Source organism: Mustela erminea, chromosome 2, assembly GCF_009829155.1.
Source record: "Mustela erminea isolate mMusErm1 chromosome 2, mMusErm1.Pri, whole genome shotgun sequence".
NCBI classification, from domain to species: Eukaryota; Metazoa; Chordata; class Mammalia; order Carnivora; family Mustelidae; genus Mustela; species Mustela erminea.
Genome location: NC_045615.1, coordinates 110,527,484 through 110,548,887, shown reverse-complemented (window position 1 = coordinate 110,548,887; position 21,404 = coordinate 110,527,484). Strand labels below are relative to the sequence as shown.

Below are 21,404 nucleotides of genomic sequence, written 5' to 3'. Positions count from 1 at the left end.
GAGGCAGGCAGAGAGAGAGGAGGAAGCAAGCTCCCTGCTGAGCAGAGAGCCCGATGCGGGGATCGATTCCAGGACCCTGGGATCATGACCTGAGCCGAGGCAGAGGCTTAACCCACTGAGCCACCCAGACGCCCCAAATGAATGCTTTTAAAACAGAAAAAAAAAAAAAACCCATGAGAATTATTACAAGAGTTCTAAAAAAATATGATTACTTATGGTACAACAGGCCTTGGTCTGCTAGAGACACAGTTAAAGATGTGAGTCTAATAATGGGTCCTTGGACCTCTGTGACCGTATGTAAGTCCCCATTTGACAGGAATGTTAAAGGTCCACAGTGACGCCCCACCAAATAGTACCAACTGGCCCCACTAACAGAGCCTGGCATTTTCTTTCTTGTAAACTCACAATCTCTAAGACGTGCAGTGATGGTAACAGAAGGAGTGGCAAAAGTAATTATATTAATAATGTCAATGGGCATTTATTGAGCTCCTACTACTGGCCACACACTACTCTAAGTATTCTAGTTTTTTTTTTTTTTTTTAGATTTTATTTATTTATTTGATAGAGATCACAAGTAGGCAGAGAGAGGGGGAAGCAGGCTCCCTTCTTGAGCAGAGAGCCCGATGTGGGGCTCAATCCCAGGATCCTGGGATCATGACCTGAGCCGAAGGCAGAGGCTTTAACCCACTGAGCCACCCAGGCGCCCCAGTATTCTAGAATTATTTTAAAAAATCCTTTCCAGAACTCTAGGAGGACAGACCATTAGTATTCTCATTTCACTGAGAGCGGACCGAGGCACAGAGCAGTTAAGCAAGTTGCTTAGGGGCACTCAGCTATTAAACAGGGAAGCCAGGCCGTCGAGCTTCAGAGCCTGCACCATTAATTAATTAATTAATTAATTAAAATTATTATTATTATTGCCTGCACTCTTACTTAAAGGTAAAATATATAAGTGGTTTTGTTCGTGTCCCCCGTGGACTCTCAACATCATGAGCGCACACCTGCTCTCCACCCTCCCCACCCTTAGCCCTGCGCCCTGCACGCCGCTGGTGCCCGGCACCTAGAGGCCGGAGGGCCGCGGGACTTTGCTGGCGCACCTGCAGGGCGTCGGTACCCGCCCAGCGTGACCACGCGCTAGGCGGCAGCAGCGGGCCCCGCGCGGGGTTGGCGGCCAAGCGGTCCCTCTTGGTGGGGTCGGTGGGCGGGCCGGGGCGGGGCCGGGCGATCCCGGGCGCAGCGTTCGGGCTCGGGGCATTCTGAGCTTCGGGAGCCCGGCGGGAGTAGCAGGATGGCGGCGGCAGCGGGCGAGGCGCGCCGGGTGCTGGTGTACGGCGGCAGGGGCGCGCTGGGGTCAAGATGCGTGCAGGCGTTCCGGGCCCGCAACTGGGTAATTCGGCCGGGTCTCCGGCGGCGGTAGCGGGCGGGAATGCGGCTGACTAGGGAGCAGAGGGCCCTGCCCGTGCAGCCCGGGAGGGCTGACTGGACGAAGCCGGAGCCCCTGCGCGCCCCCAAACAGGAGCGCTTGCACGTGCTTGCACAGGTCTGCTGTTCCTGACTACGAGTGCGTGCTCACGCCCCGGGTGCCGGCCTCTGCTTTGCAAGGAGGTGGGGGTGGGGCCGCTCGCTCGGTCTCCGCCGGGTCCTGCAAGTCGGTGAGGGCCCCGGAGAGAATTCCAGAGGAGAATGAAGAGGAGCGGGTTTGAGGGTACAGGGAGAGACGGTGAGAAGGACGCTCTGGAATTTGACTGCCTGGCACGGGTTACTACCTCTAAAATCGTGAACTTACTGCTTAACGCCCTCGAACCTCAGTTTCCCCATCTGTAAAATGGGGATGTTGTTAGTAGCTGTCCCTTAGGGGGTTGTGCGGATTGAAGGAGATCATTGGTGTGGTTTTAAAGTACCTGACTCGTGGTAAGAGCTGTTGAAAGGTTAGCTGTTAGTATTACTGTAATTAACCCGATCATTTAGCCAGCCTTGGACATGGTATTTTGAAGGCTCGGCGCCGCAAATGCTGGTGGCTTCTTCGTTTTGAAAAGATTTCAACTACTTTGCATAATCGGATAATGCTCCCTGCAGGGGGCAAGTAGGAGTGGAACTGACCTGTGGTCAGAGACCCTGACCCCAGCCGCGAGGCCGGGCTCAGCGCATTCCTGGGGGAGGTCCGCCCTCTGTCTTCTCGCTGCAGCTGTCACTTGCATAAAATGTCCTGGAGCTCTGGGGAGCTTCCTCTGGGGGGTTTAGTTAGTAGCCGCAGGAGCCTGGGTCAGGGTGCCCAGGAGCGAGGGAGAGAGTTTCCTTCTGGTTCAGAACCTCGTATAGGATTTAGAAAGGATTCTAAATGCACCACCGGCTTCTACTCTGATCTTGGGAAGACTGAGGCGTCTTCCAAGGTCTGCGGATGTGAGTGGGAACAGGTAAGGAGTGCTGGCCGCGGGCTAGGCACTGTGTTCCTACATACTCTTAATTTCATTTACTCTTCCCCAGACTTGAATACAGTGGATTCTGTTAGTATCTGTGTATTCCAGAGGGGAGGCTTGTGGGTTCTGCTGGTTGGGGGCACTTGGCACAATCTGGCAAGCTGATTGACCTCTCACTCTGTCTCCCCTACCCTATCTCTTCACTCTTCATTTCTAGGAGCCCTGGGAGGGAGGGGCTGGGATACAACCTTTTCTTTGTGTCTGTATCCCCTGTGGCTGGTGACATAGAAGTAGTGAGTGTTGAATGAATGCTGTGTTCTTCAAAGCTTGTGGTAGAGATACTTAATCTGTGGGGCCTGCAAACCTTGGGTCTCTGGAACTTTCTGAGAAGGAACTGGGTGTCACCCATGCCAGGAGCTCTCGCAGTTAATTTTCACACTAACCCTGTTAATTGTTAACAATTAACAGGCAGGAGAGAGGCACTGGTTTGTGGGATGAGGACCCAAAGCCATTCCTCTGTGCTTGAGGACAGGGGTCCGAAAACTCTAGCCCTCCAAGGGCCGGATCTGGCCTGCCATCTGGTTTTGTACACCTCATGATCTAAGATTGTTTTCACATTTTTAAATGGTTGGTGGGGGGAGAAAAATGAAAAGAATACTGTTTCCTCACATGTGAAAATTACATGAAATTGACGTTTCTGGAGTTTCAGAGCCTGAAGTTTTATCGGGACATAGCCAGGCTTGTTGGTTTATCTAGATTGTCTGTGGCTGTTCTGGGGTTTAAATAGCAGATCTGAGCCTTTCGACACAGACTGTATGACCAGCAAAATGTTTGGCCCTTTATAGACGAAGATTTATGCAGACCCCTGGTCTAGGGGGTCTCTGGAGGTAGACGGTTTGGCTTCAGAGGTGAGAGGGGAGGAGGAAGGTGAGGTGTTTGGAGGCCGATGGGCTGGGCTGGGCTGGGCTGGGGCTTGGTAATGGGTAGGCTGACTGAAGCCAGAAGTCCCTGTAAGGATGGCAAGAGGTCAGGAGTGAGATCCTTTCTCCAGTGGGTTTTCTTTTTAAGCCTCTTACCTGTCTCCATTCCCCCATTTCTGGGTGTGGATCTTTAATTGAATTATAGCTTACTGTCTCTTGACCAAAGCTGTTTTCTCTTCATGCTAGTGGGTTGCCAGCATCGATGTGGTGGAGAATGAAGAAGCCAGTGCCAGTGTTGTGGTTAAAATGACAGACTCGTTTACAGAGCAGGCTGACCAGGTAATTCCAGAAAAGGACCCCCATGTTTGCAAGCACTGTGGTAGGGGGACCATGGAGGGGGAGGCGGGAGTGGTTTCCACCGGTGACATGTTCTTTTTTTTCAACTGGTATTCTCTACTTACGAAAGCCATTTGACCTCATTGAGGGAAATTTGGAAAAAGTAAAAACAAAACAAAAAAATGCAAAGAAGATAAATTACTCAAAACCCATTTCTGGTTAGCTCACTATTCATGTTTTGGCCCATTTTCTTTCTTTCTTTCTTTCTTTTTTTTTTTTAATTTAAGATTTTATTTATTCATTTGTCAGAGAGAGAGTGCACAAGCAGGCAGAGTGGCAGGCAGAGGCAGAGAGAGAAGCAGGCTCCCCACCAAGCAAGGAGCCCGATGTGGAACTCGATCCCAGGACCCTGGAATCATGACCTGAGCTGAAGGCAATGGCTTAACCGACTGAGCCACCCAGGCAGGCGTCACTTGGCCCATTTTCTTGTCTTTCCTATGCTTACTATATGTTTTTAGTTTCGTAAGTTGAGATAATCTTGTATTTCATAATTTCATGGTGAGCTTTTTTTTTTTTTTTTTTGACATAACACCTAATTTAAATACTTCAGATCACTTTTAAAAAACTCTCTGGTGGTGCCTGGCTGGCTCAGTGGATTAAGCCACTGCCTTTGGCTCAGGTCATAATCTCAGGGTCCTGGGATCGAGCCCCACATCAGGCTCTCTGCTCAGCAGGGAGCCTGCTTCTGCCCCCACCCCGCCCGACTCTCTGCCTACTTGTGATCTCTGTCAAATAAATAAATAAAAAATCTTAAAAAAAAACAACAACTCTGTTGGCATGTGATTTTTAATTTCCTTAGTTTCTACTTCCTGCACATGTAAGGGTTTTGTAGTTTTTCTTTTCTACATTATCAAGAATCCTGTGGTGAACATCTTTGTCTCCATCTCTGATTACTTAGGATGCATTCTAAAAAGTGGAGCTTCCCAATTCAAAGCATGAATACTAACAAAAGAGTTATTTTTAATTATAAACTGATAGCTTATTGAAAACCAGAAGTCAAACAAATACGTGAAATACCCATTTCTCCCCATGATCCTGCCACTGCCTGGAAGGAACACTGTTGACAAGTTGATGGCCATCTTGGTGTAAATATCAGAGAAGCCCCTCAGTGGTCCAGTCTTTCCTGAAGAGCTGTTCCCACAAGCTGTTTGGGGGACTGTGCTGTCTGTGGTTCTCACGCTGGCACTATAGCCCACATTCCCAAGGAGATCTCCACATCGTTCTTTGTGTGGTGTGCCATACTTCTGTGAGCACTCTGTGAAGCAGGTGGGCAGGTGGGGATAGACCCATTTTGGAGCTTGGGAGACTGAGTTTCAGACACTGAAGTGACATGGCGAACAGGCTGGCTGGTGGTGGATAAGGAGCATGGATTTTCTTTTCTTTGATTTTTTTTAAAAGATTTTGTTTGTTTGACAGACAGAGATCACAAGTAGGCAGAGAGGGAGGCAGAGAGAGAGAGGAGGAAGCAGACTCCCTGCTGCACAGAGAGCCTGATTCGGTGCTCGATCCCAGGACCCTGAGATCATGACCTGAGCCGAAGGCAGAGGCTTTAACCCACCAAGCCACCCGGGCACCCCAGAGCATGGATTTTCTAATAAGAGACTTATCGGGGCTTCATTGATGGAGCATCTGACCCTTAATTTCTACTCAAGTCATGATCTCACGGTCCTGGGATTGAGTCCCACATCAGGGTCTGAGCAGGGAGCCTGCTTCTCCCTCTCCCTCTGTCTTTCACCCCCTCTGCTTCTGCTCTCTATTCTGTCAAATAAATAAGATCTTAAAAAAATAAGATCTTAAAAAAAAATGATTCATGTATGATATAGAAAATTAAGTAAAGCAAAAAGAAGGGGGGAGTTTAGCCCCACTATGTAGTTAATGTTTTGTAGTATTTCCTTCCAATCCATTTCTCCAAATGTATGCATGTGTAAGTCTAAAAAATGAAAAACAATAATCCACACTGAGCATACTGTCTTGCTCATTTGCTCTTTCTACAGCATCCGTTTGACAGAGGTTAGGATGCAAAAAGCCAGCAGAATATAGATTTTTGTTGTTCTTACTTTTCTTGACATGATCCTAATGTTTGCTGAACCCGGTGATTACCCGTTGGCCTTAATGGGCTTAATAATAAAACCCAGCTAGGCAATGTTACATGTCAGGCTCTGGTCTAAGTGCTTGATTCATTTTAACTTGCTTAATTTCTGTTACACTCCCAGAACAAAGTTTCTGATTGATCTCTCTTTTCAAAATGGGGAATTTGAAGCAGAGAACGTCTCTGGCATTTGCTCAAGGTCAAACAGGCAGGAGGTGGCAGAGTTGGGATTTGAACCTATGCAGTGGGGGTTTGATATCTGCGCTCTTGACTCCATGCTAAGCTGCCTCTCACAGCAGAGCTCCATGTGAACCAAGTAATGAGAGATAAAGTAAATACAAGGAAGCACCTGGGCTTGGGTATCAGCAGCTCTTCTGTCTGTGTTCATTGTCTTGTCTCTTCCTGTTAATTACAGGTTTTTGAGGTCATGTGCGTTTTTGAAATTGACCCTATCTGAGACTTGACAGTGCATTTTATTTTATTTATTTTATTTTTTAAAATTTTTTATTTTTCTAAAAGATTTTATTTATTTATTTGACAGAGATCACAAGTAGGCAGAGAGGCAGGCAGAGGGAGAGGGGGAGGCAGGCTTCCGCTGAGCAGAGAGCCCAGGACCCTGGAATTATGACCTGAGTCGCTGAAGGAAGAGGCTTTAACCCACTAAGCCACCCAGGCACCCAGTGCATTTTAAAGAGAAAGATGGAGCAATGCCTTAGTTATTACAAGTTCAGACTTTAAAACCTTTAACCCTCCCTAACCCCCACTCACTCACTTAGTTAAGAATTTCTGGAAAATCGACATGACATCCAGTTTTTGTTTTTAAGGCTTCAGAAGAGGAAATTCAATCCTAATATGAGTAAAATTGACCCCCGAGGCAGGAAATTCACTAGAGACAGTGAGGAGATAAGATGTGAGAAAGGCATTAAATCTTTTTTTCCGTTTTTCTTTTTTTTGGGGGGGGGAGAGAGGACAGAGGGAGAGGGAGAATCTCACATGGGGCTTGATCTCACAACCCTGAGATCATGACTTGAGCTGAAATAAGAGTCGGAGGCTTAACCGACTGAGCCACCCAGGCACCCTAAAAGGCATTAAGTCTTTGGAAAACTGTTGGGTAGAGAGTAAAATTGAAGGGGGAGGAATTTTAAAATACACAAATGTAAAAACAAGTCAAACAGGCGCATTGTTTCTGTGGGCTACATACTTCCATGAAGAGTAGAACATGCACAGGGCTGTGTGTACCTATGGATATTGGAAGATATCCAGCGTCTGGCAGCTGGGATCTGGGCTCTTGGTAACAGGACTTGGTTTAAGAATGAGAGGCCGGGGGGCACCTGGGTGGCTCAGTGGGTTAAAGCCTCTGCTTTCAGCTCAGGTCATGATCCCAGGGTCCTGGGATTGAGCCCCACATCAGGCTCTCTGCCTGTCAGGGAGCCTGCTTCCTCCTCTCTCTCTGCCTGCCTGTGATCTCTGTCAAATAAATGGATAAAATCTTGAAAAAAAAAAAAGAATGAGAGGCTGGGGCAGCCTGGCAACCAGCGTTAACAGGAGGAAGGTTGACAAACGTAAGGCAGGATTAGGTGAGACACTCATGAATAGAGACCAAGGGAAATTCAGGAATTTCTTAAGAGTAAAGATGCAGGTATGGGGTGTAGGGAGAAGAAAGATTGGTTTCCATTGCCCAACCCTTCTCTTGGAGGCAGTGATTGTAGTCCTTAGAAATTGATGGGGAGGGCTGCCTGGGTGGCTCAGTGGGTTAAGCCTCTGCCTTCAGCTCAGGTCATGATCTCAAGGTCCTGGAATCGAGTTCCGCATCGGGCTGTCTGCTAGGCAGGGAGCCTGCTTCCTCCTCCCTCTCTCTCTCTCTGTCTCTCTCTCTCTGCTTAAAAGAGAAAAAAAAAAATTGATGGGGAAAGAGGGCGGGGACTGAAATGTTGCCACTGGTAACACTTGCCACTTGGGTCAGGTCATCTTAGCCATTCTAGAAGTGCGAAAGGGCCGTGTGATTGATGGCCAGAATTGCCTGTCTTGCCAGATTTTTGTTCTGATAAATTGTAACAAAAGGATATGTATATATTTGCAACACTTCAAAAACTTCAAACAGAAGTAGAGAGATAAATGAACACCATGTACCTGGTATTGACCAACATTTTGCGATTGACTATTTTTTTTAATTGAAGTATAGTTATTTTTTATTGCTCTTTTTAAAAAATATAATTTTTCACTGGCGTTTTGATTTGGAGTTGCACTTACGGGGATTTTTGTATGGAGGGGAGAGAAGAATTGATTATCTCAGATAGTGTTTCTGTGATGCATGAAGAAAGTTTGGAAAGAAATATACCAGAAGGTTAGTTGGGGGCAGTGAAGCTCTCGGTGAATTCTTTAAATTTTAAAGCCGTTTCCTAACTTTACTCCCATTGTTTTATTCGAGGCATGCTTAGGTCCCAGCCCTTCAGGATGTTGCAGTGAAGACTAGATTGCTTTATAAAAATCACACTGAAGTGTCCTTGGGTTTCCTTATCCAAAATGCTTACTGTAGATTGGTGATGCATCCAGTCTTTCAAAGTGTTCATTGCCAGGTGCTGTTAACTGGCTTTGAAACAAAGTGAAAAATAAATGGAGGTGTCCGTGAAGATGTTAGCCTGTTTAGGATTACCTGACAGTTTATGCACTTTTTTGTCCCTTTCATTTAAGGTGACTGCTGAGGTCGGAAAGCTCTTGGGTGAGGAGAAGGTGGACGCGATCTTTTGTGTGGCTGGAGGCTGGGCTGGAGGCAATGCTAAATCCAAGTGTGAGTCCTTTTCTGCATTAATCATTCATTCCACTCTGCTCTTTGTCCAGCTGGCACGGATTGGGTCCACCCTATGTGCCGGGCCAGATGTTTTCTGTATTTCTTCCAGAGGCTTTGTAATAGCTCTGCAAGGTAGGGATTAACCTCCCATGTGACAGATAAAGGAAAAACTTCCCATAAAAGGGGGTTAGGGAAGAGGGACGTTGAGTTTGAAGTTTAGAATAGAAGCAGAAAGAAATCAGCATTGTGTCCACCCTAATCTTTCAGGACCTCTTACTGGGAACTGGAGGATATGTGAGAAATGGAGAGATTCTTCTGAAAGTCAGACTCCAAACTGTGTGTGTATTAGGTACCTAGATGGCTCAGTCGGTTGGGCGCCTGCCTGCCTTAGGCTCCCTTCGTGATCCCAGGGTACCTGCTCAGCAGAGAGTCTGCTCCTCCCTTTCCCTGCCCCTCCCCCTCCGTGGGTGCTCTGTCTCTCGATTTCTCTCACTCTCAAATAAATAAATAAAAAATGGTTACTTAAAAAAATAAAGCTGAATATATTTTTCAACTTACTATGGAAATTTTCAAGCATACAGAGAAGTTGAAAGAACAGAAGTTGCAAGAAGTGGGGCGCCTGGGTGGCTCAGTAGGTTAAGCCTCTGCCTTTCGCTCAGGTCATGATCTCAGGATCCTGGGATCGAGCCCCACATTGGGCTCTCTGCTCAGCAGGGAGCCTGCTTCCCTCTCTGCCTACTAGTGATCTCTGTTTGTCAAATAAATAAAATCTTTAAAAAAACCCCAAAACATATTTATTTACTTATTTTTCTTCCTTGTTATGATTTGTGTACATATCTAGATTCAGTAATTAACATTTGCTGGACTCCCGCTCTCTTGCTTTCTGGTGTGTGTGTGTCCTGTGTGTGTATTTTTTTGTTAACCATTTGAAAGTACGTTGACATTGTGCCACTCTTTGGCATGCATCTTTAGGGAGTAAACCCATTCTCCTACATTCTCATAGTACCATGGACCTCCCTAAGAAAGTTAATAATAATTCTATTAAGATTACTAATACTCAGACTGTATTCAGATTATTCAGATTCCTTAATTTATTCCAGACCTTGTATCATTTTTTTTTCCCCCACCTAAATGTTCTAGTCAGGGTTTGTGCATTGCATTTTGTTGTTTTTAGTCCCTTAATCTAGAATTTTTTTTTTTTCCCTATGATAGACTTGGAGTGTTCAGAGCATTTTTCTCATAGACTGTCCTGCATACTGAATTTGTCCATTTCTCTAAGGTGTCACGTTCCTTGTTCCTTGTCCATGGTATTTCCTGTGAACTAGAATTTAGATCAAGAGACTTACTTAGATCCAGATTAAGTATTTTGGAGGTGAGTGTTCCTCCTGAGTGATGTGTGCTGCTTGTGACATCACGTTGGGATACTTAACGAGGTCAGATCATGTCGCCACCTACAGTGATGTCCGTTGGGTGCTCGGTTAAGGTGGTAGCGAAAGACTGCCATTGGGAAGGTAACGTTTTCCTGCTGGTAGTTAGTGATTGTGGGATGCTATGTGGGCATTGTGTGTGAATGTCCTATTTCTAAGCCCCTTGAGGGTCTCAAATTTCCCAAACCTAGTGGTGGTAAGCCTCCATTGATAATCTCTGCCTGAGTCAGTGGTTTTTAAATTCTGTCATTCCTTCTATGTGTATCAGTCAAAGCTCTGTAAAAAAGGGATTGATTTCTCTGTGAAATCAATTACATGCAAAATTGTTATTTTGTGGGGTGATCAGATTGGCAAAACACCCTCATAGCCTTTTGTGTGTTTTGGAAACAAGAATTGATGACTTTTTTTTTTTTTTTTTTTTTTTTTGGTCTAGTCCTTTGTAGCTGGGCAATGCAGTGCCCAGGTTATCTCCGCCTGATGACCCGTCCTCCTGTATCAGGAAGCCTTTTCTCTCTGGCCTGTGGCTTCTTTCTCTCTTGCCTGGTGGGTGACGGGATGTACATTAGCACTTATTCTCCACCACATCTCAGGCGAGGCCAGAGGGTGAAAATAAGCGTGAAGTGGTTGTTTTATCAGCTCTCTTTTAAAGAATCTTTAAAGCTGGCATTAAACTTCCAGCCATAAAAAATGTAGCTCTATAAAATCCCTCTTTATGTCCATGCAGTACTAGTCCCTCAGATTTTTATTCCAGGTAGAACCTGACTTAGACATACAGGTTCTTACTCTGAGTCTCTTGCCCTTTATAAAGAAGAACAATTTTTTAGTTAGAGCCAGTCCGGTGTATTAGTTAACATGTGAGGAAGCTGAGACTCAGGTAATCCTGTGGTCTGGCTTCGAACCCGCGTCTCTGACTACAGGTCCTGTGCCGTTTGGACTGGACCTTGTCGCTGGGGACTGGGAGGGGAGGAGTGGCTGTTGGGGTGTTGGGGCCTCGTGACGCCTCGTGAAGTGGCGCTCACCTTCCACTGTCTTCCCTGCAGATGCCGAGCTCACATGTTTTTCTTTCTCCGCTCAGCTCTCTTTAAGAACTGTGACCTGATGTGGAAGCAGAGCATGTGGACGTCGACCATCTCCAGCCACCTGGCCACCAAGCACCTCAAGGAAGGAGGCCTCCTGACCTTGGCTGGTGCCAAGGCTGCTCTGGATGGGACCCCTGGTAAGCCTTCATTTCCCAGTCTGTGAAAAGGGAGCACTCCCCCTTCCCTCCTGGGCTGCTGGGTGCGTCCCTGAGGTCAGGGACCTGGGAGCCTTTCACCCCCCAAGATGCTTTACAGCTGGGTGGAGCTGGCTTCCTTGAGGCCTGGATCTTTTTAGGGGGAGGGCTCCTGACCCTTCTAGGTGCATTGTCTTCATGCTGATGTGGGGACAGAGTCCTGGAATCTGGCATTCCCACTGGCTTCCCATGTCAGAGATCTACCCTTCAAGGCGTGGTGCTGAGCTAGATACTGATCAGTTAATAAACACATTTTATCCTCACGGCAGAGTGTCTGTGTGTCCCTGGGAAGCAGCTCAGCCTCTGGAAACGGAGGTTGTAGGGTAAGAGAAGCCAGCAGTGGTTTCTCCGCCAGAGCCCAGGGGCTTTGAACAGATTCTTTGATGTCTCTGACCAAATTCTGCTGTAGTTTCTCTCATCGTAAGTGGCAGAAATGCCACACCGATGTGTAGCCATGAGGCATTGGAGGTATGGACGTGTATCCAGTGCCCAGCGCAGGCCCAGCCCTCTTACAGCTGCTCCTGTCCTCTTGTGTATATTCTCACTGAATCCTGAGGGGGGTGGTTCTTCCCTTGCCTTTAACAGGCAGGCAGACTGGAAGTTCAGTGAAGTGATGGGTCATGATGGCATCAGTGAGCTGCAGATTTACTTTGAACCAAAACCCTGGATCCTTTCTAAATTGTGTATCTTTTCTCCTGCATCACATAGATGTGATGTTGGCATTTTTCCTTGTCATTTTTACTTCCTCTTCATTTCCTGGGGCTGCCGTGACAATGGACTGTGGCCTCAGGGGTTAAACAGAGAAACTTATTTTCTTACAGTTCCTGGGGCTGGAAAGCCTGAGACGGAGGTATTGGCAGGCTAGGTGTCTTCTGAGGCCTCTCTCCTTGGCTTTCAAATGGCGACTGCTCCCTGTGTCCTCTTGTGGTCTTCCCTTTGTCTGTCCTGATCCCCTCTTCTTGTAAGGACATCAGTCACATTACTTGAGGGCCCAAAGGCCTCACTGTAACTTCATGACCCCTTTAAAGACCTTGTTTCCAAATACAGTCACGTTCTGACGTACCACAGGTTAGGATTCCAACATACGAATTTTGGGGGTACAAGTCAATCCATAACTCTCCCTTTGGGATAAGGCTAATGAAGTTTAAGTGGGGTAGGGGAACAGCACAGAGAGGCAGAAAGTGTCTCCCTCTGCTACCTAAGTAAGCTCTTCTCTTAAAAAAAGGAAGGGAGGTTTTTTGGGGAGGAGGTGCTTTTTAGTAAGTGGTAGAGACCTCGAGCACCTTTTTCAATTTTAATGTAAGTCACTGAAGTGTAAGGCTCTTACAAATTAACAATTTCTTGGCACTCGTTTTCATATTAGATGTCTTGGAGCCTGTGATCTTACACACCCATGGCTCTTGCAGTAATTATAGCTCTGTAAATGTTAGGTGTTAGTTTGGTTGAGATCTGATTTTTATTAAAGGTGACATAGAACAGAGGCACTAGAAAGTGAGTAGAGAAATGAGTAAATAGCTTGCCATTTAAAAAAGAAAACCCTATGACCAAAAGACTGATTTTTCTAAAGAACAACAGTCTTTTCCTTTATTTTGGCTTTTAAATACCTTTTTTATTTATAGTTTTGGATATTGGCTAAGACTGCATTGTTTTGGAACCACACTGATTGGTTTTCTGTTGTGGTTTGGTCGCTTACTGTGCAATATTTGGCAAGTTATTTAACTTATCTGAGCCTCAGTTTAGTCATCTGTAAAATGGGGATAAATAATTGTACCACCTCTGTGTGGTAGTTGAGACTTGTAAATATCTTAATGGATGTAAATGGCTTAGAAAGATTAAATTATAGAGTCAGTGGTCAGTGTGAACTTTCATTATTATTTATTCCAGACTGATGTTAAAAGCCCAGCTATTTCTGCTTCGTGTATTAATAAGCTTGTTCATGTTTAAGTTCTTAGTTAGATGTTGTTAAATGTATTTGAGTCATGAGGTCTTTTAACTTTGATTCAGATCCCAGAGTAATCTGGGGAAATTTGTGTATAATTCAAAAGTAACTGACGAATAGGCTTAGTGGTCCTTCAAGCACAAGAAAGATTTTTGTTTTTGTTTTTTTAAGAAAGGTTGTTCAAAGGGTGGCTGGGTGGCCCAGTGGGTTGGGCGGCTGCCTTCGGCTTGGGTCGTGGTGCTGCGGTCCTGGGATCGAGCCCCACATCAGGCTCCCTGCTCAGTGGGGAGCCTGCTTCTCCCTCTCCTTCTGCCATTCCCTCTGCTTGTGCGCTCTCTCTCTCTCTCTCTGAAATAGATAAATAAATAAAACTTAAAAAAAAAAAAAAAAGGAAAGTTTGTTCAACATTGGAGAGTTTTCTCTTGGAAAAGTACTCAGAAAACCTCACCCTTCAGTGTCCAGGCTTATATCTGTAGCATCTCCTGGTGGATAAATGATTAGAAGGAAGGTGATTACTTGTTTACCACCTAGGGACCTATGCTGTGTTTGGAAATCAGTCTTTAGGGACTACACTGATCATTTTGATAATTGGGAGGAAAGTGTTTATCTTCCCCGTGAATGCATCTTGCAAATGATCCCCTTACCTACATTGTGTGGAATCCTGTGGAATTAAGTCATAAGGCTCCCTGGTAGCTTGTTGCTGGTTGCTTGTTTCTTTCTTCATCGTGTTGTTTGAATGGAATGAGGAGGGGGCCCTGCATGTCTTCTGGGGCCTGGGGCTGCGTGCGTAAGATTCGTGTGCTGGTTAATTTTAATCACGCAGAGTGTGTTAGATCTTTATATCACTGTTGGTTTCCTTCCCCAGATGAGACAGAGAAGCCAGAGATGGCGAAATCTTCTTGTGCTTCCCAGTAGCGCTTTGAGACCTTGACCCTCTTTTGCAATTCAGGGTTGCTGTTGGAGAGTGTAGTGATTGGTTCCTTAGCTGGGCTGTGGTCCGCACCTCCCCTGGATTTTTGATGCCTTCTCATCTGTTAATACCTTGAACAGCATGCTTGCTAGGTGTTTCTGAGAAGGCTGCTGATCTCCAGAAGAAACAGTGGTTTTTTGAAGTGGTTGTTGTTGGTTAGAGAGAATCTTCACCTGGGTCCGGTGGGGGAGAGAGACCGGGTTCTTGCCACCTGTCTGTGGGACAGACGGAAACCGGACCTAGTGAAACGCATGGCTTGCTTCATTCAGCAAACATTCACCGACCCGGCGAGAGGAAAGGAAGATTAATAGATTGTGTGTGTATCCTTAAAACGTGAGAATTGTTCAACTGCTATTCCTTATAAACAGTGAGTGGGGCACACTACTGCTGTCACTTTGACGGGAAACGTTTATTGAGCACCTGTCTTGGGCTGAACCCACAGTCAGGTCCTTTGTCCCCATTTTCCAGATGGGGTAACAGGATTAGAAAGGTTTTGAAAACTTGCCTGTGATTTCTTCAGTGGTGAGTGGAGGAGCTGGGACTTGAACTTGGGCAACCTGCTCTCCAGATGACTGCTCCATCTCACCCTTGAGCACGTATTGATCTGAGGGTTTAGACGCAGCTCTTGCCTGGCCTCTAACCTCGATGCAAGTCTGTGTGTGAGCCTGGGCACGTTTCGCACCCTGTCCGCACCTCGGTTTGGTCAGCGGTAAAAATAAGATCGACCTCATGGATAAAAGTGAACTGTGGGGTGAGTAACAGGAACACTTGAATATTATGTCCCTTTCCCTTTCTCTCTACAGGTGTCCATCCTTCTCTTCCTCCAAGACTGGCGCTATGGTCTCTGGACACACTCGTGGTGGCCACTGGTCACTGAACTGTTTTCTCCCCCTTCCCCAGGGATGATCGGCTACGGCATGGCCAAGGGCGCTGTACACCAGTTGTGCCAGAGCCTCGCCGGGAAGAACAGCGGCATGCCTTCCGGCTCTGCAGCAGTCGCCGTGCTCCCGTAAGTGGTGGGGCTTCCCGGTCCCTACCCACCTCTGCCCCACTGCCAAGAGTTAACATTTGAGTAGCTTTCCACCGGGAATTCGTGTGTGCTGTGTCTTGGCTTCTAGAATTTGCCGGAGGCCCTGAAGATGTTCTTCAGATGTTGGGCAAGTCCCCAGGCTGTCCAGAGTGGTTGATTGGCTGAGGGGTGCGTCGGTCTGTCTTGCCTTTTTTCTTTCTGGGTTTTTTTTCCTTCCCTCTATCTGTCCCTCTGTTCCTCCTTATTAAACGTAGCCTACACATTTTATTTTGATAGGTATAGTTCTTTTCAGTTATAAGGTCAGTGGAAGAGAGATTGTATTTAGTGTTTCTGTGGGTGTGTTTGTGTGTGGTAGGGGATGGGGTCTGAGGGAGAATGTGGGAAACTGGGAGATACTCCTGTTTGTGACCAGGAAGAGGGTCCCCAGTCAGCCGTCCCAGGGCAAGGCAGCTGCTTTGGAGGTAGAGTTCCTTCCTGCTGGAAGGATTCCAGCACCAACTGGCTTGCCTCTTGCCTGCAGTTCTAGAAAGTGGACATATTGGAATCGAGAGGGTCCTGGGATTTTTGGTTCCCTTTCACTTATGAGCTTCTGTGAGTCTGTGACCTGTTCCCCAGCTGTTTTTTTTTTTTTTTTTTTAAAAGCTTTTATTTATTTATTTGAGAGAGGGAGAGAGAGAATAAGAGAGAGTATGAGAGACGAGAAGGCCAGAGGAAGAAGCAGACTCCCCGCTGAGCGGGGAGCCTGATGCCCGACTCCGGGATCATGACCTGAGCCAAAGACAGTTGCTTAACCAACTGAGCCACCCAGGCGCCCTCCCCTAGCTGTTTTGAATGATTCCTGAGGTCTGAGTGTTCTTGGGAGAGTCATACCTATCTGCATTCTGTATTCTCTTGTTGAAAATCTCGAGGTTTTATAGAAAACAGCCGCAAAAACGAAGGATGAGACTTTTTCCCATACTTAAGGGAATACTATTTTTAGTACCCTTAAAAAATCCTGAGAGATGAGTCTGCTACGTTTTAGGGCATGGAGTAAAGATAAAAGCAGCAAAGCAGTTTATTTCATAAAGACGATACTTAAGAAATGACAGGACTGTGTTTTAAAAAAGACTTTTTCGTTTTGTTCCTGTCTGCCTGGAAGGTGAGTCATGAAGCACCACCCTGAGTTAGGTTTGGACGTGATGTCTATAAGTGTGGAGGGCTCCCTGGCTTCCCTCTGACTGTCCTCATGGGACCTTTCTGTGTAAGTGTGGCCACCCTGTGGCCACCCCTGGTGCCAGAGGCTCATCGTGCATTTTCCCAGCTGAGGAGGATGGGGTGGCTATAATTCTGAGAGCCAGCAGGTACACACAACAGCCCCGTGTCTGTGCCCTGCAGGGTGACCCTGGATACCCCAATGAACAGGAAATCCATGCCTGAGGCCGACTTTAGTTCCTGGACGCCCTTGGAGTTCCTGGTTGAGTGAGTACTGACATGGTGTCATAATATGGGCACCTGCCTGCCTCAGTTGTCCACCTTTTATAGACTGGGGGACAAGCTGTGTTCTCTTAGCTAACACACGGCTCTGTGAGGTCACCAGGCCCCCGAGGGTGTGTCACACATCTGTGTGAATCTTAGAGGGGGCTTGATAGTGCTGACCTCTGAATCTCGAGCTGACCGGCCTGAGCGCATTGTCTCACTGCTCCAGGCCTCAGTTTCCCCATCTGTATAATGGAATCCTTCATAACTGTGAGGGGGATTACATGTGGGAATGCTTGGCTTGTCACGATGTCTGATGCATGCAGTAGGTGTTCCGTAAACCTCTACTCCTGTTAACATTGTCATCTCTGCTTTAGGGGAGCGGCATCTGGGGGTAAGATGCTGATCTAGGGCACATCGGGGCTCCTGTGTCTGCATTAGTGCTGAGACACAGACCTACAGAAAGTGTCCTGTGTTCCCCAAATCCCATTCAGCCCTTTGTGAATTTGGGTATTTGAAGATCACAGAGAAAGAGTGAGTTTTCTCACCCTGTTGTGTGTGTCTAGATCTCAGTTCCCCAAAGCCCTCCATGTGGTAAGACGTACTCCCAGAGCACCCACTGTGGGCCAGGTGCTGTGCTGGGCCCTGGGCAGGGAGATCGATAAAGAGCAGTCCCTGCCCTCACTGAGCTGGGGCTGACCATCCCCCGCCTGGCGTTGGTGTGGGCCAGGTTTGGGATGTGCTTCTGGCCTGAGAGGTTCTCTTTTTCATTAAATTGAGAGATACCAGGGACTTTTATCTGATGTTTGGGACTAGTTTTAAGTAGTCCTTTTTATGTGCCAGGCACCATTTTAAACCCTTAACTATTATCTTACTTAATGTTCATAGCAAGTCAGTGGGGGAAGTGCTCTCATCTTTATTTAAGGTTTGGGGACTTGGAACCCTAGGGGCTGGGGAGTAAGGAACGTGCCTAAGATCACTTAGCAGAGCTGAGATTTGAGCCAAAGGGTGTGGCTGCTGAGCCGGTGGTCTTAATGGGGCCCACAATTCTTTCTGCCTCCCAGGGTTTGAATTGGGTTTTGCATTTAAGCTTCCTTTTTAAAAGCCAACACTTCCCAACGACATCCATGACCTAGGTTCTAGATGCAACATCTGGGATCGTGTGTGTGAATTAGAGCCAAGCCGTAGGTCCACAGAGGTGGCTGGAATAGCCCTCCTTTGTCCCAGAAATCACGATACCATTTGTGGGATTTGAAAACTCAGTTGGCAAAGTGGCATGAAATGTGCCTTCAATGTCTGGAGCTTGGTGTTCTCCCTCTTCTACGGCAGACTAATGAGGAAGATGAAGAAATAAGACAGTTTGACACATGTGTAAGTAGCACACACGTGCTGACACATCCAGCCTCAAAACCAGTCTCCCTCACAGACTTCCCTAAGCCTTGCCTAGCCCCAGAGAAAGGTCATGGATGTTATGTCAGGGAGTTTCAGCCGTGCTTTGGTCTTTCGGCTCATGTAATAATGGCTCTCGGCTTCTTCAGCTGTCAAGAGTGGGCCCTCGAATGACTTGACATTGAATGTCAGCTCTGGTCAGGTTACTGATTGGCACTGAAGAATATCCCAGGACCTCCTGAGTGCTTCCCAGTTGATGAAGGTACAGACTCCTAGCTGGCAAATTGTCCAAGGGACCATGCACTCAATGTAAATGTTCGAAAAATTATCAGCTACTTGTTATACCTCGTGAATGTGCTGTGTCCTTTTTAATTTTTGTCTTCTTAGAGGTCTTCCCAAGCAGGGTTCCCTCCCTCCACACAGAGTGTTAATTCCCCCCCATTCCTGCATTTAATATATTGTATTTTAATAGTCTGTTTTTTGGTATCTTTGCCCATTACTGTGGGTGTTCCATTTTTGTTTTCTTAAAAAAGAAAAAAATGAATTTCTTTTCTTTTAAATTTCTAGGAAAGTAATAGAGTAAAATATATCTCTTATCTCTTAGAATTAACGAGTTAAGGTTTCTTTTTAGTCACTTAAAATCACAGTACTGGGTTATAAAGGATTCCAACAATGAAGAAGAATACAAATGTACTTAAGTTAAAATCTCGCTGAATCCTGCCACTTGGAAATTCGAATGAATATTGAGATCACAGCGAGGGGGGGGCCTGGGTGGGTGTCTCTGTGGCTTTTTCCACGGTTGCTGCTGCTCCTCTCCTCTCCCTCCAAGCCACGGGTGGGAATAGAAGCATGTGTTCAGATTTTTGCTTTGAAAATGTAAAGCTGATCTTCTGTGTTCTAGAACCTTCCATGACTGGATCACAGGGAAAAACCGGCCGAGCTCAGGGAGCCTGATCCAGGTGGTAACCACAGAGGGAAAGACAGAGCTCACCCCAGCGTATTTTTAAGCTTCATCTCAGTGCCTCCTCGGGACCTGCCAGACGAGTCGTCTGTCTCAGCGTGGCTGTGTCCAGCCCTGTGTTTTCTCTAATCCTTTTTGTGGACCGAGATAGCGAGTCCTGTTTTTCCTCTTTCCCAATGTGCATTTTTCCTCCCCGGACAGTGTAAAATGTTTATGGGAAATAAAAAAGATACATGAGGGTGGAGGCCCGCAGATGGCACGTCCGTCTGGGTCAGCGATGCGAGTTTAGGAGGCGTTGAGTGGGCCCTTCTTGTATCTGGGTCATCTCGAATTGCATTTGAGACTCCGATTCTCTGTCCCTGACGGTGGCTGTTGACCCGCCTGCCCAGTTCAGAGGTTTGTTGATACGGGAGATGTTTTGGGGGCCTGAGTTATTTTTGAATGTGAAATTTATGTCATGGATATTGTTGTTGGAGCCTCAAATTGAACTGCCTTACAACTCCTTTTGTGGTGTAACTAAAATCCCGTGGATTCTGTTCAGATACCTTTTTCCTGTACAGTTGCCAAAAGTGCAGCAGAACTATTTGTGTTCATTCGGAGTTTATCTTGCTAATAAATGCACTTCTTCATTTATTGTGTCGTCTTCTTTCATCAGCCGCGTCTTAAATACAGATACAGATGAACCTACAGCCGTCAGGGTGAAGGGGAGGACTCAAAGCCCAAGATAAGTTCGTTCTTTCTTAAAGATTTTATTTATTTATTTGTCAGAGAGCAAGCGAGAGCACAAGTAGGGGGAGCGGTAGGCAGAGGGAGAGGAAGAAGGAGGCTACCCCCTGAGCAGGGAGCCCCACGTGGAGCTCGATCCCAGGACCCTGGGATCCTGACCCAAGCCAAAGGCAGACTCTGAACCGACTGAGCCACCCTGGTGCCTGCTTTTTTGATTCTTTAAAAAGATTTCTATTGAGGTAAAATTCAAATAACAAAATTAAGCATTTTAAAGCGGAAAATTCAGTAGCATTTAGTGTGTTCACAGTGCTTTTTCACCACCACCACTGTCTAGGTCCAGAGTATACTCATCACCCAAGTGAAACCCCATCCCCACTGATCGGTTGCTCCTTGTTCCCCATGTGTGCCTCCAGGCCCTGGCAACCACGAATCCGCTTCCAGTCTGTGAAGTGGCCTGTTCTGGATTTGTCATGTGAGTGGAGTCCAGTAACGTGCAGCCTTTGGTGCCGGGCTTCTCGCTCTGCCTATTTTCCAGGCTCACCCACGAAGGAGCAGGTGTCCGTACCTCGTTCCTTTCTGTGGCTAACAGTATTTCTTTGTCTGTATAGACTGCAGTTAATTTATCCCCTCCTGAGTGGATACATTCGTGGATGGTTTCTGCCTCTTGGCTGATGTGACTGGTGCTGCTGGGAGCATTGATAGGGGGACCTGTTTTTAGTTCTTTTGGGTAGAGTGGGGTTGCTGGGCCATTTGGCACTTCTGTATTTAACTATTTGAGGGGACTTTTTGGACCCTTGATGCTGTACTTTGTGGGGACCAAGGGCAAGCCACCCCAAATGGGCCATTTGGGCCTGATGCATATTTTGAGCTGAAGGCAGGTAAGACCCCATGAGCTCAAGAGAAACTTGGGCCCCTCCCTTAACTACAGAGAAGAATCTAAAGTGGGCATCTTTCCCTGAATAAGGGTTATTAGCAGAGAAGTTTTATCTGAATGACCCATCTGTATGACAGGGCAAACATCGAATTACCAAACATCTGCTTTTCTATTGCCTGTGAATTAAATGTTTTCCCTTAGAAAACCCAGTCCCTACCCCCTGCTCCTTAGTTCGGGATGACTTATGTAGCTCATTTTGCCTGTCTTTGGAATTTCCATGTCTTGTGTGGATTCCCCATACATGTATTATTATTTGATACCCTGTTAATCTGTTTTGTGTCCACTTGGTTCTTAGACCAGCCTGAAGGACCTTTGAAGGGGACAGGATATTCTTTTTTTTTTTTTTTTCAGCATAACAGAATTCATTGTTTTTGCACCACACCCAGTGCTCCATGCAATACGAGCCCTCCATAATACCCACCACCTGGCTCCCCCAGCCTCCCACCCCCCGCCCCTTCAAAACCCTCAGGTTGTTTTTCAGAGCACATAGTCTCTCATGGTTCACCTCCCCCTCCATTTCCCTCAACTCCCTTCTCTCCATCTCCCCATGTCCTCCATGTTATTCCTTATGCTCCGTAAATAAGTGAAACCATATGATAATTGACTCTCTCTGCTTGACTTATTTCACTCAGCATAATCTCTTCCAGTCCCATCCATCTTGTTACAAAAGTTGGGTATTCATCCTTTCTG

At 46.6% G+C, this 21,404-nt stretch overlaps 1 protein-coding gene across 3 annotated transcripts; it reads left to right on the top strand.

Annotated features, from left to right (window-relative positions):
• The first annotated feature begins 1,211 nt into the window (after nucleotides 1–1,211).
• Nucleotides 1,212–19,688, top strand: QDPR (quinoid dihydropteridine reductase). Of its 3 annotated transcripts, none has more exons than XM_032333934.1 (7): nucleotides 1,212–1,387; nucleotides 3,584–3,676; nucleotides 8,514–8,610; nucleotides 11,113–11,253; nucleotides 15,120–15,228; nucleotides 16,624–16,707; nucleotides 18,995–19,688. In XM_032333934.1, the coding sequence occupies exons 1-7, from the start codon at nucleotides 1,289–1,291 to the stop codon at nucleotides 19,098–19,100; spliced, it is 729 nt and encodes a 242-aa protein (XP_032189825.1). In that variant the 5' UTR covers nucleotides 1,212–1,288; the 3' UTR covers nucleotides 19,101–19,688. The 3 variants fall into 3 exon arrangements, with proteins under 3 accessions (XP_032189825.1, XP_032189827.1, XP_032189824.1); XM_032333933.1 differs by lacking the exon at nucleotides 1,212–1,387 and adding an exon at nucleotides 1,417–2,414; XM_032333936.1 differs by lacking the exons at nucleotides 1,212–1,387; nucleotides 15,120–15,228; nucleotides 16,624–16,707; nucleotides 18,995–19,688 and adding exons at nucleotides 1,402–2,414; nucleotides 15,023–15,113.
• Nucleotides 19,689–21,404: the final 1,716 nt, after the last annotated feature.

Bases quoted from the DNA above. Each gene is read 5' to 3' on its own strand.
- QDPR (XM_032333933.1), top strand. From the start codon at position 2,202: ATGTCCTGGAGCTCTGGGGAGCTTCCTCTGGGGGGTTTAGTTAGTAGC. The intron at 11,254-15,119 runs GTAAGCCTTCAT...CCCCTTCCCCAG, and splicing joins TGCTCTGGATGGGACCCCTG to GGATGATCGGCTACGGCATG. The intron at 16,708-18,994 runs GTGAGTACTGAC...TCTGTGTTCTAG, and splicing joins CCCTTGGAGTTCCTGGTTGA to AACCTTCCATGACTGGATCA.